The 14,653-nt window shown below is 43.8% G+C and overlaps 1 protein-coding gene across 1 annotated transcript in view; it reads right to left on the reverse strand.

The window, feature by feature from the left end:
- LOC119174014 (cell adhesion molecule Dscam1-like) overlaps positions 1 to 7,827 on the reverse strand; it is a 53,339-nt gene extending 45,512 nt beyond the window's left edge. The window contains exon 1 of the mRNA XM_075894225.1: positions 7,683 to 7,827. Within this exon, the coding sequence (XP_075750340.1) occupies positions 7,683 to 7,827 (145 nt within the window). The remainder of the gene's footprint in view (positions 1 to 7,682) is intronic.
- Between the last annotated feature and the right edge of the window lie 6,826 nt (positions 7,828 to 14,653).

Here is a 14,653-nt window from a genome sequence, read left to right on the forward strand (position 1 = left end):
CAGAAAGGGTGTTCCAGCCCCCCCCCCCCCCAGACGCGAAAACATTTACATAAAACGTCAGGCCAATACTGTGCTCTAACTCGCCAACGGTTCACTAACACACCATCACTTGGCAGATGTGCTTCGATATGTGGTGTTCCAAATAAATGTTTTTAACTGAGAGAGATGCACGCTTTTTTGGTTTATAAAAACAACAACAACCCAAATGCTTCGGTAAAGTTTTTCGGGAACTCTGACCAGCCACTCATAAAGTTTCAGGTAGTAACGACAAACATATACTGCATGATATGCATAGTATAGAGTTGTGGCGAGTTGAGGAATTTACCCAACTTTTGTGTAACATACGCGTTTATTATGGTCCGTGACGATGACATGACAGGTTGACAAGCCAAGACCCTGCTTAGCCCCTAAGAAGTAAACAGACAAGGATAAATGTATATTTTTTCAATTTGTTATGGGAAGTAAAAAAAGCTACGATCGCAGAATGCCTGTAGTAGCTTTAATTGGACTGCGGCGGGGATGCTGCAGTATACGCAGTCCCTGATGTTGTCGTCGTGCAGGTTGGTCGATATATCAGCTCACCCCAGGAAATCGGAGAATCGAAGCCGAAGTGGGTAGCTTTTGTTGTGCTTTTCGTTTTCCATCTGACGCCCAAAGCGCTTTGTCTTCTAGGCCTAGTAGTTATTCAACCTTAAAAGGGCCCATATTTTTAAATCTCGCTTCGTGCCTCGTTGAGCACAAGGAGTTCTAAACATTGCACATATTTATAAGCATATTTCTTATGTCTTAAATAGTAATATCAACGATGCTAGATATAACAATTGTGACTTCGAAGTAAATAGTGTCACTCATTTGGCACTGACCCAACACAAGGTATAGAATGCGTTGTGATTGAGTTATCAAATTTTCAGTGTATTGTTAAGTTTAGTTGAGTCTGTTCACTTGATTCCACTCAGGACCAGTTCGCATTTCTTGAGGGACATTTGTAATACAGGTGCAGTTTAACGAGTCTATTTGAAAGCTTAGTGAGCAGACTATAACAGAGAAGGCCAAGAATAAGTCACGCGCAGTAGCGTGGCAAAATATAAAGCAGTGCCATTGGCCTGTTTTGTCCTTGAATATAAATAAGGCAATCAGGGGAATCTTATGAGAAGTGCTGCATGCATAAACTTTTGATGCCGTGGATAACGCAATTTCGGCTCCTTGGACCCTAAAGTCGGCGTGATAACTTGGCCGGCAGTCTTTCGAAATCACGGTGATTTCCCTAAGCTGCCACCTAATTTATGCTGTAGGAAAATGGCCGGCAATTTCGAGACTCCAGAAAGTACTCGCCGCATTTCGAGGCACTCGGGCCCGGAGCAATTTCGGAGGGAGAACTCTCCACATAAACTCGGGCCAGGCACGCCACTGGTATTCATTCGTCATTTTTAGTGGAGACGGGCCTGCCAACGTAGCATTGCTTGTTCGAACTTCTGTTTTAGCACATAATTTAGAACACGCTTACAGCGTTTTTTTTTTCTTCAAGAAATTGCAGCCGCTCTTGTGCAACTTATGACGTGTACAGCACGCATACCGCGGAACTAGTTCGGTGGACGAGGCCAGAGAAGGACACTATAGAAGGACCTGACGCGGTGGTTCATTGGTAATAACGCGCGCTTCAATAGCGCGATGCCTCTGCAGCCGCTGCCGCTTTCCGCCTTCGCTTCTCGGCACATCCACAGCACTCTCGCTGCTCTAATACTGGCCGCCTTTTGTACTCTAGCCGTGTTCGGCCGGCACTATCGGCTGCGCGCTGCATCGGTGCCCGCTTTCCAATTCCCGCGGGGCTTTAATTCCGCCGAGGCACGTACGCCGACGAGAGGCATGTGTGCGCGCGGCGGCCGGGGCGACGAGGGAAAAAGTGTTTGCACGTCGTCGTTCCAAATAATTACGTCCCTTTCAGCGCCACCAGGGATGTTCGCGCCACCAGCGGCCACGCTTCAGCTCTGTCCCACATCGTGTCGGCGCTGCGTGAAAGGTCAATCTGTCAGGTGGAGTGAGCACCCAAGAGCTTGGACTTGGCGAGATAGGCGCGTCTTTAGGAGCGTAGAAGGCTCCCGTGTGTGGACAGGGAACGGCAAGACTGGTCGGAAACGTGCTCGGGTCATTACAGTGCTGGGCTTAGTGCATGTATGTGAACTGGTATGTGAACTATCTTGAAAAATTGACCTTTACTGCATGAATGTCTGCCATAGTTTCATGCTACAGACAGCTCATCCACAGGTATCTGAAACGAGAAATCACTTGTATTCTTTCAAATCTAATTTTAGGGGCGAAGCTAATTAGGTCGTGGGTCCTTCCCTCCTCTGTAGTTGTAGTACGTAGCCACCTTTAGCTTATGAGTTGCTAAATAGATGGTGGTGTGTGCATATATGTCCTTGGGAATAATATAATTAGATGGCGTTAGTGGTTTCACAGCACATCGACGGAGTGAGTGGCCATGAGTGGGGTGAAGTGTCTGTTCGTCCATTCGTCCATCCGTCCGTCCGTTCACGCGTTCGTCCGTGCTTCTTTCTCTCCATCCATCCGTCCGTCTGTCTGTCCATCCGTCCATCTGTCCGTCCGCACTTTCTTCTGTCCATCCGTCCGTCCGCCTGTCTGTCTGTTCGTCTGTCCGTGCGTCCGCCCATCCGAACACACGAACTGATGGACAGACGCGCGAATGGACTGATGGACGTTTCGACGCACTCATAACCATTCACTCCATGAATATGGCGTGACTTTTTTTACAAAGGTCGGTACAAAAAGGTTTATACAGTGACAGCCCTGGAAGAGTGTAGGCCATGGCTATGATGCTTAGACCAGGGTGAATTTTCAGGCAACCAAAAAACTTTCTTATTCACGAAATCATACAGATGTCCTGTCGACTTTGTGCGACAAACGCCTGGTCATGAATTTCTGTCAAGTTTTCCACCACGTTGCGGGATTCTGAACAATCCACTATTAAGATGCATTATGCCACTTATAACATATTGTAAATTTCAGTATGAATAAAAATGTGCTCACAAATAATAAAGTTCACATCAATGCCACGTGTTAGGCATATAAAATTTCGATCGACTACTTTTAGCATCACGAAGCTGCCGGCTGAGTGCAGGAAGATTTACTTCCCCTTGCTCTGTGACCGCACTTTTTATTTATTGCAGCTCATCAGGTGGTTTCTTTAACTGATCTAGAAACTCAGCATCAAAAGTAGAATCGACCGGTTGGTTAGTTGAAATTCTTGTATGAATGATGCAGGGCTAAAGACGAAGACGTAAAACATACCAAGCGCGCAGTACAAGGGCTGTTTTCTTTCTGTTTGTGATTTTTTCTCAAGAGCTGCATTAATCATCAATTGTCAACTAATATTGCGTTGGGTCCTTTTTCTAACGTGTCTGTGAATAACCATTGGACCGCGATGGTTCATTTACTTAACTGAAATGTCTTTAAATTGGTATAGAAGATGTAGTGGGCCTATTTTTTCAGTCTTTTTGGTCATATTGCGATCATAAGTGGTTAAATTCGAACAATTCCTTTAAAACTTGCGATCAACACATATTGTAAGTTCAATTTGTGTTTCGAAAACACTAAAGCTGTGTGGTCTGCAATGTGCAGCTTCAGCATGAACCACAAGCGCAGCTCGACAAATTTCAGTGATACCTGAAAGTATTTGAAGACAGTTTATACGTATGCATAAAAATTTTGTTCTCAAGTACATTACTCTGTTCACTGAGAACCATTACTTTGAAAAAAGAACCTTAAACGTATTTTGTTAAGAACAACAAAATAAAAGAAACTTCGAATCAAGGAAAGTTTGCACTTTGCTTGATTATTCTTGAGTCGCGAGAAATTGTTTTGTTCTGCAACTTATGTTATTGATTCCTCAATATATAATGCAACCATTTCAAATGTAGCTTTTTTTTCAAAAAAGTTAGTTTTTATTTCTGATACTGGAACAATGTACAGGCATTCAGAGGTGTACAGCAGCAAAAAATTCGTATCTGTTTGGTGCTATTTAAAAGTCGTGTATTTTTTAAATCACTTCCAGTTTTTTATATTAACCCTTCGCATCTAGTGTATGTCATGGACTTTCGTACAAGCCAGCACTTGTGCATTTTTTTTTCGTTTCATCTCTGATTGGTGTTTCCTAAAACACACACGCACAATACAACTCATCTCCAGCAAAAAAAAATATTGTAATAATGTAAGTTGTGTAGAAAAAATAACAATCGTTCAACCTTTGGAATGTTTTACCACAAAATTAGCTAGGCGTAATCAATAGGCATCAGCTTTTCTCTTATGTTTGCACATTCAGCATAGCAGTACTTATCTCGACTCTGCTCTTTACAGGAGCCTTCATTTTTCAAGAACTCTGCTTGGTCGTCTTCATCCGCCTGAGTTTCATATTTCTTTCGGTGGATTCATTAAAACTGTGAAGCATGTACTCTTCCGAGTTTAATAGCGCAATGCATGTTCATAGTACTTCTTTATTTTTTTCTTTATGTTGAATTTCTTACATCTCCAAATGCTAATCACGTCTTATAGGTCTTATAGCTCGAGCTTTGAGCAGGAGGGAGACTTGTTGCCGTTTCCACAACATAATCTTTTTTTTTGTCTTACTGACTGCTATTTCACTTGCACAAAAATTTTCTCGCCGTCTCAGTTTAGAGCATTCACGTTTATTTGCAATCAACTGATAAGTTAGCTTTTGGTAATAGTTAGTTTTGAAGCGTACTGCTGAATATTCTCATTTCCTTGAAGACGAACGGCCCTTTGTCGTCAAGCCAATATGGGCTCTGCAACGGATGATTGACAATGACGCAACTGATAAAGGTTATTGCTGATTTAAGACTGTCTGTTAACAACTACGTAGAAACAAATATTATACAACATTTCTAGGGAATGTGGTGTTGTATATCACAACAAATAAATTGTAGAGCTCCGAAATGTCATCGGAAATGAATTATTAACACTTTGAACTGAAGAACTTCTCGCTGACGTCTGCTTTTTCTCATGTAAATCAAGTCATTCAGATTACGTGGCAGTGATTTCTTAAACGTTCTTTTAAGCAGGTGCGATACATGGCAAATCTCTCTTCAACCATGCCCTCCTCCCCTAAAAAAAAAAAAAGACGATGTGCACGATAGTAACCGGAAAGAAGCTGTTTGCAACATTAGATACACAAAACTTCAAAAAGTGAATAAACAAAAATATTTATGAGTCACGATTGGTTCAGGTCTCAACTAGGAAGTGCATCTTTTAATTTCACTTCACTGGCTCTGCGCAGGCTGTTTCATCGTCACAAACGCCTGCGGCTGGCTCCCTAATCTACCAAAACTCTAGTGCATACAGTGCACATTAGACAGTTATTAAAATGCACTATCACAGTATTGCGTCTTTATATTGTCACTAACGTAAAAAAAAACTTGAAAATGTACACAGAAAAGCTGCAAGGTTCATCTGCAACAAGTATGAGCATACTGATTCTCCCAGAAATATGTTAACAAGTTGTGGCCTCCAAATGCTGGCAATTATAGCAAAACGAACGTGCCTCAAATTTCTCTTCTAGCTACTTCACAAGTAATTCCTGTACATTCGTTTATCAGAATCCCGAGCGACCCGGAGCAAACTTGCATGCACACTAACAGATCACTATTACCACAATGTGACTTCTAAGCATTTTCCCACCACATTATACAAAGGGGTTCAACTTTATTAGATTTCTCAGTTACTAACGCGAATTTTTCATCAGACTTCGCCCCAAAAATATCTAGTATCATCTGTTAATGCGGTAACACTTCCTGCCCCAGATACACTTTGTCACCATTTAATGCACATTAGTGGCAAAGAGAGTGACCTAACTGTTTTTATTTGCCCGTGTACTGCTCCATGTCGTCTCCTATCAGGTAATCTTCAGCATTACGATCAGCTTTACCTGGATTCTCGTTTATACTCACGTACGCTCACAGGTATCTAAAGTAGTGTCGTTCCTACACCATTTCAATCTTCATTAGTTAGAGGCGTGAATTCTGTAGAGTGATCCGTTGATCTCCTCCCACCAACTCTTTTAGGAAATTTCTTGTTTATCACTATATAGTTTATGCTGTTATCTCTTCTGAGAACTTTACTGGTTTGTAAGCATCGAGAACTCGTTTACTAAGATACCATGTAAAACGGCACCAAGAAGAGCACCAACTACGTAAGATATTGTTGATAAAGAGCATTACGGTCGAAGAAGCTAATTCTAGAATGACGGACTCATGAGTCGACTCAATATAGGATTTACTCAGACTCGGATTAAGTGGCTATAGTCTGAATCAATCAAGGTGAGCAATGTTTTTGTGAGTTCGAGCTCGAGTGAGTGCGGCTGAAGAAAGTGCGCGTGTGTGCGAGTCTAAGTGAGTCGGGCTCAGGAAAATTTTCGCGAGTGTGAGCTGGAGTGAGTACACAGCCGGAAATATATTTCATGAGTGAGTCTGAGGGAGTTCCACAAGTTTTGCCAACCTATGGTTATGTATAGTTTATGTTGTATTTTAGGTCTGTTGTATATTAGGTGCGAAGCTCCTTAGGGGTTAAGCTTGTCAGCGTCTCCTGTCGGCATGGTGTGCCGTGTAGTCACGGTTCATCATAAGAACGGGTATGTATGCTCCACGATGCGTAAATGCTGCTACTAGCTGGTGGTCTAACAAAAAATAACGAAGGCAAGAGTTAGCCAGAGAAATAGCCGACGACGTTAGTGGAGTTTAAACAGCCTTCCTTACATGCCGTAGCGAACTGAGCGTTGACGTGTACGAAACAATAAGGAAAAAAACTTGCTATGGTCTCTGAAAAAGACTGGTAGTATTGAAAATGAATGAATTATGAGTGAGATACAGATCATGCTATTAGAAATATCACGTATCACATAAGACAACTTAGCCATAAACTTGGCCGCAAGAGGTGTTCGTATACATGGATGACTTCGAAGCTGTTGACAAAAGCTGCAAACTTAAGATCGCCCATGAAAGAGAAGCACTGATGCACTCTTTTTTCAAGATTCTGGAGCTCACCAGGGCGAAAAAAAAGGCAGTGAACTGCTGAAGGAATTCGAGAATTAATCACTGGTTGCTTGACGTTAAAAAAGAATACTGCGACACATGTGATAAATTGTTTGATAAAGCACATTTTTAGTGAATCCGACTACTGAAGTAGATGTAGTAATCTAGTTATCCTCAAAATCGCGCTTAACATTACTGTTTGCCGGATGTAAAGCTTTGATGTGGCTTAGTCCCGATTAACGCTTATTCCAGAAACGGTGTTCTTTTTTTAAAGCTGTGTGTACTGGCACAAGAAGTCCAGTAATCCAGATGAAGGGTAGTGAGAGGCAAAGATTCGATAAACTAAATTTGATGGTCGAAACAGATTCCGCTCCGGCATTATCCAGATGTGTGTGTACCACCAATCATTCAAATTTAATTTGAAGAAAAAATGAGCCCGTTTATGCTAAACGCCAAAATCACGCGAGATCACCGCAGATGGTGTGCACTCGTTCGTAGGAACCTCCCAACGTAATGAAACCGCAACGAAGCCGCAGGGGACACGGCGAGAGAACGAAGCGTTCGGGATAAGTGAATAATAACGGCGACGCTGACGGGGAGAAGACTGGGCGTGCACCCACTTACCCAATCCCGCGGCGAACGATAAGCAGGGTGCTGCTGCGGCGAGCAGCAGGGAGCCGACGGCAAACAGCGTGCCAGCATTTGTCGCTCTTCCACCACCAGTTGCTCCGTCTCGGGAAGCTTGTTGACGCTCTTCCCTCGTCTTCATCTCGCACGTCGCTTATTCGGCCCGAGCGTAGCGGCTGAAAGACGTCATAACTCCTGTGCGTCTACCCCGGCGATGACAGGTCTCATACAACTCCGGTACCCAAGATGCGCGAGCAGTTGCTCTTTTCCTGGGGCGCTGAAGCCACATTTTAACTTGGGTGTCCTGAACTCCAAATCTTCGCGCCGTTCCCTTATTTTGACTTGTACAGCCCTCTTGAAGATGTCCTCTCTATTAAATCAGTTTATCGGCCTATGCGCATACTCGAGGAAGAGGCACGTGGAGTGGAGATAACAATATTAGAGAAACGTAGAGTTACCTGAGGATGAGGAAGGCATCAAAGAGGGGAGCGAAAGGGGTCCCGGGTCCCTAATTTTTTGTCTATTTATTTGCTTCGCTGTAAAGTTAAGGCTGCAAGTTCGCAGTAATGCGGGGTCGCAGAAAGTGCGCGTCGGAAATTAGATTGGGAGTCGGCGGCAGGCGATGCGTGCGGATCGAGCAACTGGCGTGTCCCGCCGTGGGGAAGACGGAACCGGAGCGGCGGGTGGCGGATGGGGAAGTACGCGGCTGTGCGGGATCTGGCGCTGCTCCACGAGAGAAGAGGGAGAAGCGCCGGACGGGGACGGCGGCGCTGCGCGCTTGGCCGCCGCTCGGGGGCGAGGAGGAAGTGAAGTGCGATGTCTGGAATGGGGAGAGGGAGCAGCGAAGCTGGTGGCCGAAGGAACGCGGGAGGCACTGCGAGAGCAACGGGAGACGTAGGAAAGGGACGGCGGAGGAATATTAATGGGGAGGATCGCAGACTGTGATGTTCGTGCGTTCGCGTCCGGCGTTCGTGGTGCGGTGGGGCTGCGTTTGCGTGCATGTGGCGACGGCAGCGGTGGCTGCTGCCGCTGCGCGAGAGATTTCCATCGGCTCGCCACGTCGGCCGGGCACGTGTGTGTATATATATACCTTGAGAGGACGTCGGTTGGTTGCTTTTTCTGCGAGTTGAGTGAAGCGGGAAGAATGTCGGGAAAGCGCGCAAGAAAACAAAACTGCTGAAAGGCCCCTGCGAAAACTGCCGGAAGAGTGCAAGAAGCCCTTGGGCTGGGAAACCTTCTCGTTGGGCGCGTCCCTTCACCTGTACGGCCACTACATCCCCCTTTGCTGGGTGAACACACCCCCGTCTCCCATAGCCGATGTTCAAGGCACGCTTAGCTGCGTGTCTCGGTGCCTTTTGCTGGGCAAATGCGCGCTTCGCCGCACGCCCGTTGCACGCGATACAGTGAAGGCCTGACTGGGGAGCAAGGTTTTACCGAATTGCAGGGTGCCGCGAAAAATGCGGGATGGAAGGTGGCGAGCTTGCTGCTCTTCGTACACTCAGCATAGCTGTGTTTTTCTTTTTTTCCTCAGTCTTCCTCAGAACAATCATCATCATTCTACAGCGGGTGCTTTTCCAATGTTTCGTACCATGCCCTATGATTTTGCTCCATGGCCGGCACGCTCTCGTCTTTTGTCGCACGAATGAAGTTGAATGCGGAAGTTTTTTTTTCGCGTCTGCAGCTTGCGTATCTTGAGCGACACACCCTCTTTCGTTTTGTCTTAGTTCATTGAATAAAAAAAGAAGCCTCTGAGGTGGTTGGTGCAGTTGCTTAGAAAGTAAGCGGCTTGCTCACCGAGTGTGCGAGTGACAGCCGAGACATTCCGGCCTGTTCATCTGAGTGAATTCTAGGTTTTCTTTTCCTTCTGGATATGCATTCTTGGTTTTTAGGTGTCTTTATGTTGAAATTGTGCTGCCATTCTAAAATAAAATTAAATTTGAACAAAATTGAATAAATTGAATGGATGAACAAAAAGAGTCCGTCTAAGAAGTAATTCAATTAGCCGGCATTATTTTTTGTTCACTTAGTTTTAGCGCAGTCTTGACGCAGGCCCGAAATTAAATATTTCTGTTCCATTAACCCCGTCTGTTTTACCTCCTACGAGGAGGACACTTTCTTAAGGGCATAGAAGGAACTTTGAAAGCTCAGCTATATGAAAACATTAGATGCTGGACAGTAGTGATGGAGTACTGTTTCAGCATTTACTTCTGATAAGGGTCCTAACAAATTTGTTCTCTATTTGTTTATTATGGTCGTAGAATGTAAGAAGTATTAATATTTCCTCAGAGCTTTTGCACAGGAAGCGGGTGTAAAACATCAAAATACATACGAAACCTTTTCTTCAGAATGGGGCTTCGCTAGGTCGTAGTTGATTGTTAAGTCTTTACTTTGAAATGTTAGTATGAGTTGAAAATTTAAGTGCATCTTGGTTTGTAAGAATTTATGATATTGTCTGCAACAGATGAACCACGCCCAGCGCTGAATTATGTTTTGAAATGAAAAGACTGTTGACAGTATGGTCAATACGGGCATGGTGCTGACTGCTGAGTACGTTCGAATGGCGCTGAAGACGTATGGTTAGGATGGGAAGTAGACAGGGGTTGTTAGCTGGACTGGCTGTTTTACGTACTTCTCAATGAAATAGCGTGAAAAACTGCCCAGCGAGACAAAGAGAAAGACAGCAAGTGAAAGTACAATCTGCTCTGTTTTCCGTGTCAACGCCTCGTTGTTCGCACTGTTTTTTCAGATTGCATCTTGATGGGCTAAGTAGGATATAGAGTATGTGTGTTGAATGAGGATTGGAATTTGGAACGGGCTTCTAAATGTATGGTGGGGGCCACAAGTTTAACGGACGTAGTTACAATCTTCACGGTTTGGCAGCGCTAAAGCAGTACGCTGTTCTTTTGTTACCTGGATGGGACACGAAACAGTTCTGTTACGTTTTGCGCCGTGTTTAGAGCTACCGAGGGTGCACACGTAGTAGCCGCCTCGTTGAACCTTCATTCTCCTTAATGGCAAAGCATTCGCACGCCTTCACATGAGGAAAAACGTAGAAACACGTGGTGTGCAGTAAGAAAACGTCATCAACATTGTAATACGAAAATAACGCTCTTTCATTCGCTAGTATGGAGAACAGCAAAAAAATTTGCCGATTTTCTACTACTATTTGTAGCAGACACTAGAGTTTCTATTGAGATTCGTATTTTCATGAGCTACAGTGAATGCTGTCATGGCGACTGTGCTTAGCTGCCATCAGGTTACGTCTCTGCACTGCATGCATACAAATCAATGTCTCCTCCATGCGTTCTGCAGCGCCTCTACACCAACAACATCAAGTACGCAATCATAGTTTACTTCCAATTAGTGGGTCCCACACCAACGCCTCCAACAGCGTCAAGCACGCAATCAGTGTTTACTACAAATTAGTCGGTCAACAAAATTTTTTGCACCTTTCTACCGCCATTGTCATGCCGGTGATGTGGGCAACCAAAGCTGCTTAAAGAACTAACCTGGCAATGAGGTCGATTAATGCGTGAGAATACGTTCAGCGTTTGGTTCAAGCTGCAATTTGGGATACCCGAATGGGAAGAAACGGGAACAAACTTTCATCGGGTTGAATAATAGGGGCCGATCGCATTTTAAGTATATAAATTACGCTAGAAAAGATGGCATTCGTAATACACCCTGTTTTCCATTACCTACACTGCTTTGTCTCTTAAAAAGGCAACCAAAGCCTTTTTGCGCTTACAAAGGACTGCGTGCCTCTGTGAACGCCTTTGACTTTTGCATAGTAACCCCGCTGCGCACGCGTCAGCCCATGTGCCTTCTCTTTCCTCTCTTTCATTTTTATACTCCCCTTTCCCGTTCCCCCAGCGTATTGTAGCCAACTGCGCTTGGTTAACCTCCATGCCTTCTCTATTGTTGTTCTACTTTCCTTCTTACACTATTCCGTATTTGGAAGAATGACTGCCAATATATATATATATATATATATATATATGTAGATCCTCCGTGAGCGGTCACAACGTGGTTTATTTCGACTTACGGCCTAGAGTCTGGCCTGCATCTGATTCATCGTATATATATATATATATATATATATATATATATATATATATATATATATATATATATATATATATATATATATATATATATATATATATATATATATATAACAAGAATGTCTTCTGCGAATCCAGGACTCAGTATGCTTTGAAAAACGACGGACGAACGTGCGAAAATGTTTATTACTTCCCACGTTTCGACAGGAGGGCCTGCCTTCGTGAGGGAATATTCCCTGACGAAGGCAGGCGCTCCTGTCGAAACGTAGGAAGTAATAAACATTTTTGCACGTTCGTCCACCATTTTTAAAAGCACACACACACACACACACACACACACACACACACACACACACACACACACACACACACTTACATACATACATAATACATACATACATATACACACACACACACACACACACACACACACACACACACACACACACACACACACACACACACACACACATATATATATATATATATATATATATATATATATATATATATATATATATATATATATATATATATATATATATATATATATATATATATATATATATATATATATGTAATATCACGTATAAGCAACTTCCGTTTCGCCCTTCCGGTATTGATTCGCAAAGCTTCATTGCTATATTTACAGCGTGTACGTTCTTTCTTTCAAGGCACACCTGTCAGCGAGCGCGATATCGTGACAGGAACTGCGCTCGGATCGGATGAGACCATAGTTCGCTCTCTTTTCTCGCTGACGCGTGGCAGGCCAGCCGGTGACAGTGAGCCTAGTTTACTTCTTTTGCGACACAGGGAGATTTCTTCTTGCACCAACAAAGTTCCAAGATCTCGATTTCTTTGCAGGTTACTGGAGGCGAGCTTTTTCTTTCATTTTATGGCAACGGCAAAGAATCTCGTGAGAAAGATAATCAGTATAACGCCCATCTTTCAGTTCCTTGACCGCATATTGAGAAGAATTTGATGCTCAGCATCAGACATACGACTTTTCCTTTCTTCCTTTTACTTTTGGTACGCAGGACATCAATAGACAAGTTCATTGCCACAAACATCGACAGCAGATGATCATAATACTTAGATCATCTAAGATTGTGATGGTATTCTGTTAAGATAAGCGTTGAATGGAAATAAACTAACGTCATATTCCATGTTGATGTCGAGTCTATTTGACAAACAATGACGCTGAACTTTAGATTTCATTGCGTGTGTCCAAAAAAGCATTACTTCAAAGTATACATTATCAGCACCTGTTACGAAGACTTCGTGAGCTAGAACTTTCTCAAAATTGTTCGAGAAGATGCAACAAAGAAAGTTCATAGACATGTTCTCATAGAAAATTGTTGTGATCTGTATTACTGTTGCTGCTGTGACAATCGCCGCCCTTGTTCTTCTGTGTCGGCATACGCTTTGTAAATTTTAGAAAATGCCACGGTGCATTGTTGTTTATTTCTTCCCGTATTGCTCTTGTGTCTCGCGACCTTTTAATAAAAGAAGATAAATGAACGGAGCTACAAAGATAGATACGCAAGAATAGTTTGTACTGTTCCAACATTTTTCGATATGAAGGTGGTTCTTCTGGGTTATACGAGTACATCTACTGTACTTAAAAAGAGCTGTTTTTTTATAAATCATAATTGTAGAGTGCCTTTCTGAACGCAGTGTCATTTTATAACCTGATTGTGTGAAACCGTCGCCTTCACTGGATGATTAAATGAATAAGAAAAAAAATGCTGGCATCTTCCCGAAGTTGATGATGGTGAAGTGGGTGAAGCTCCGGAGTTTTTTCAGTGATACCGTGAATCCTCCGAGGAGCAGCATACGGGTCCACCAAGCGCCACGCGCGCTTCGCCACCACTTTTCGCTTTCGCTTTCCAGAGTCCGCTTCTCGTTGCGCAAGTTTCGCAGTGGCGTCCTTGGCGCGCATCGCCTTAGGATCCACCCGGCGCCACGCTCGCTTAGCGGCAGCCTCTCGAGCCACCAAGCGCGATCCGAGATGTGCGGTGACGATCCAGGAGAATGAGAGATAACGAGATAAGATAACCACCGCAGTCCCGCGCGGTCCGCGCAGCACCCAATCGGAGTGCAGCGGCCCCTCCAACGCCTTCTAGTGGCCATTCACTCGACCGCAATATTGCATATATCTCTATAGGGCAGTGCAATCAAGGAAACTAGACGAGAAACGAGGATGACGACACAGAATGCGTACAGCGCCATCTAGTATATCGTCACCCAACTGCAGTTTGCATGCATATCCATGGCACAGCGCCATGTATTATATGATAGTGGCGACGCTGCTTGGTATGCCAGAGAGACGAGTCATCGCTCTAGACCATAAAGAGCTTCGCCCATCAAAAAACAAAATTTGTGTTCCTGACGATCCAGTATGACCGTGCAGATGACCCGTGAAAGAGCCAAGAGGCATGGCTTCCTTATTTAGACATTGGAGCATTCTGCAGGAAAACAGGAGTCTCACCATCCCCTCACCCCCCTCCCCCGTATTAAGTTTGTTAAGTTCCCCAGAAACTTGCCGAACGGGAGAATGTGGGTAGAGGGGGGATGTTAAAATATTCAGGACCTTAGCACAGTGTTTCGTCGTATGGATATCTGATTTTCTATGCTGTTAAATAGTAAGAGTTGTTATCGCAGTAAGTGTTGGGAAGTGTACCATTTATTAGCGTGCGCTGGTAATTATACGAGTGAGCTTCTTTTATTTGGTTCTTTCCAAAGCCGAATGTCACAGCTGACCACGCGGTGGGAGTGCAAGTGGAGTGATAGCGGGACTGTTAATTACTAGACTTCATTACCTCGCTGTTCTTTCCTAAACTATGGCAGCATGTTTTTATTTTTAGCTTAGAGTGGTCTAACAATTATGTTTTTTTTGTTTTT

Source organism: Rhipicephalus microplus, chromosome 5 (assembly GCF_043290135.1).
Source record: "Rhipicephalus microplus isolate Deutch F79 chromosome 5, USDA_Rmic, whole genome shotgun sequence".
Classification (NCBI taxonomy): domain Eukaryota; kingdom Metazoa; phylum Arthropoda; class Arachnida; order Ixodida; family Ixodidae; genus Rhipicephalus; species Rhipicephalus microplus.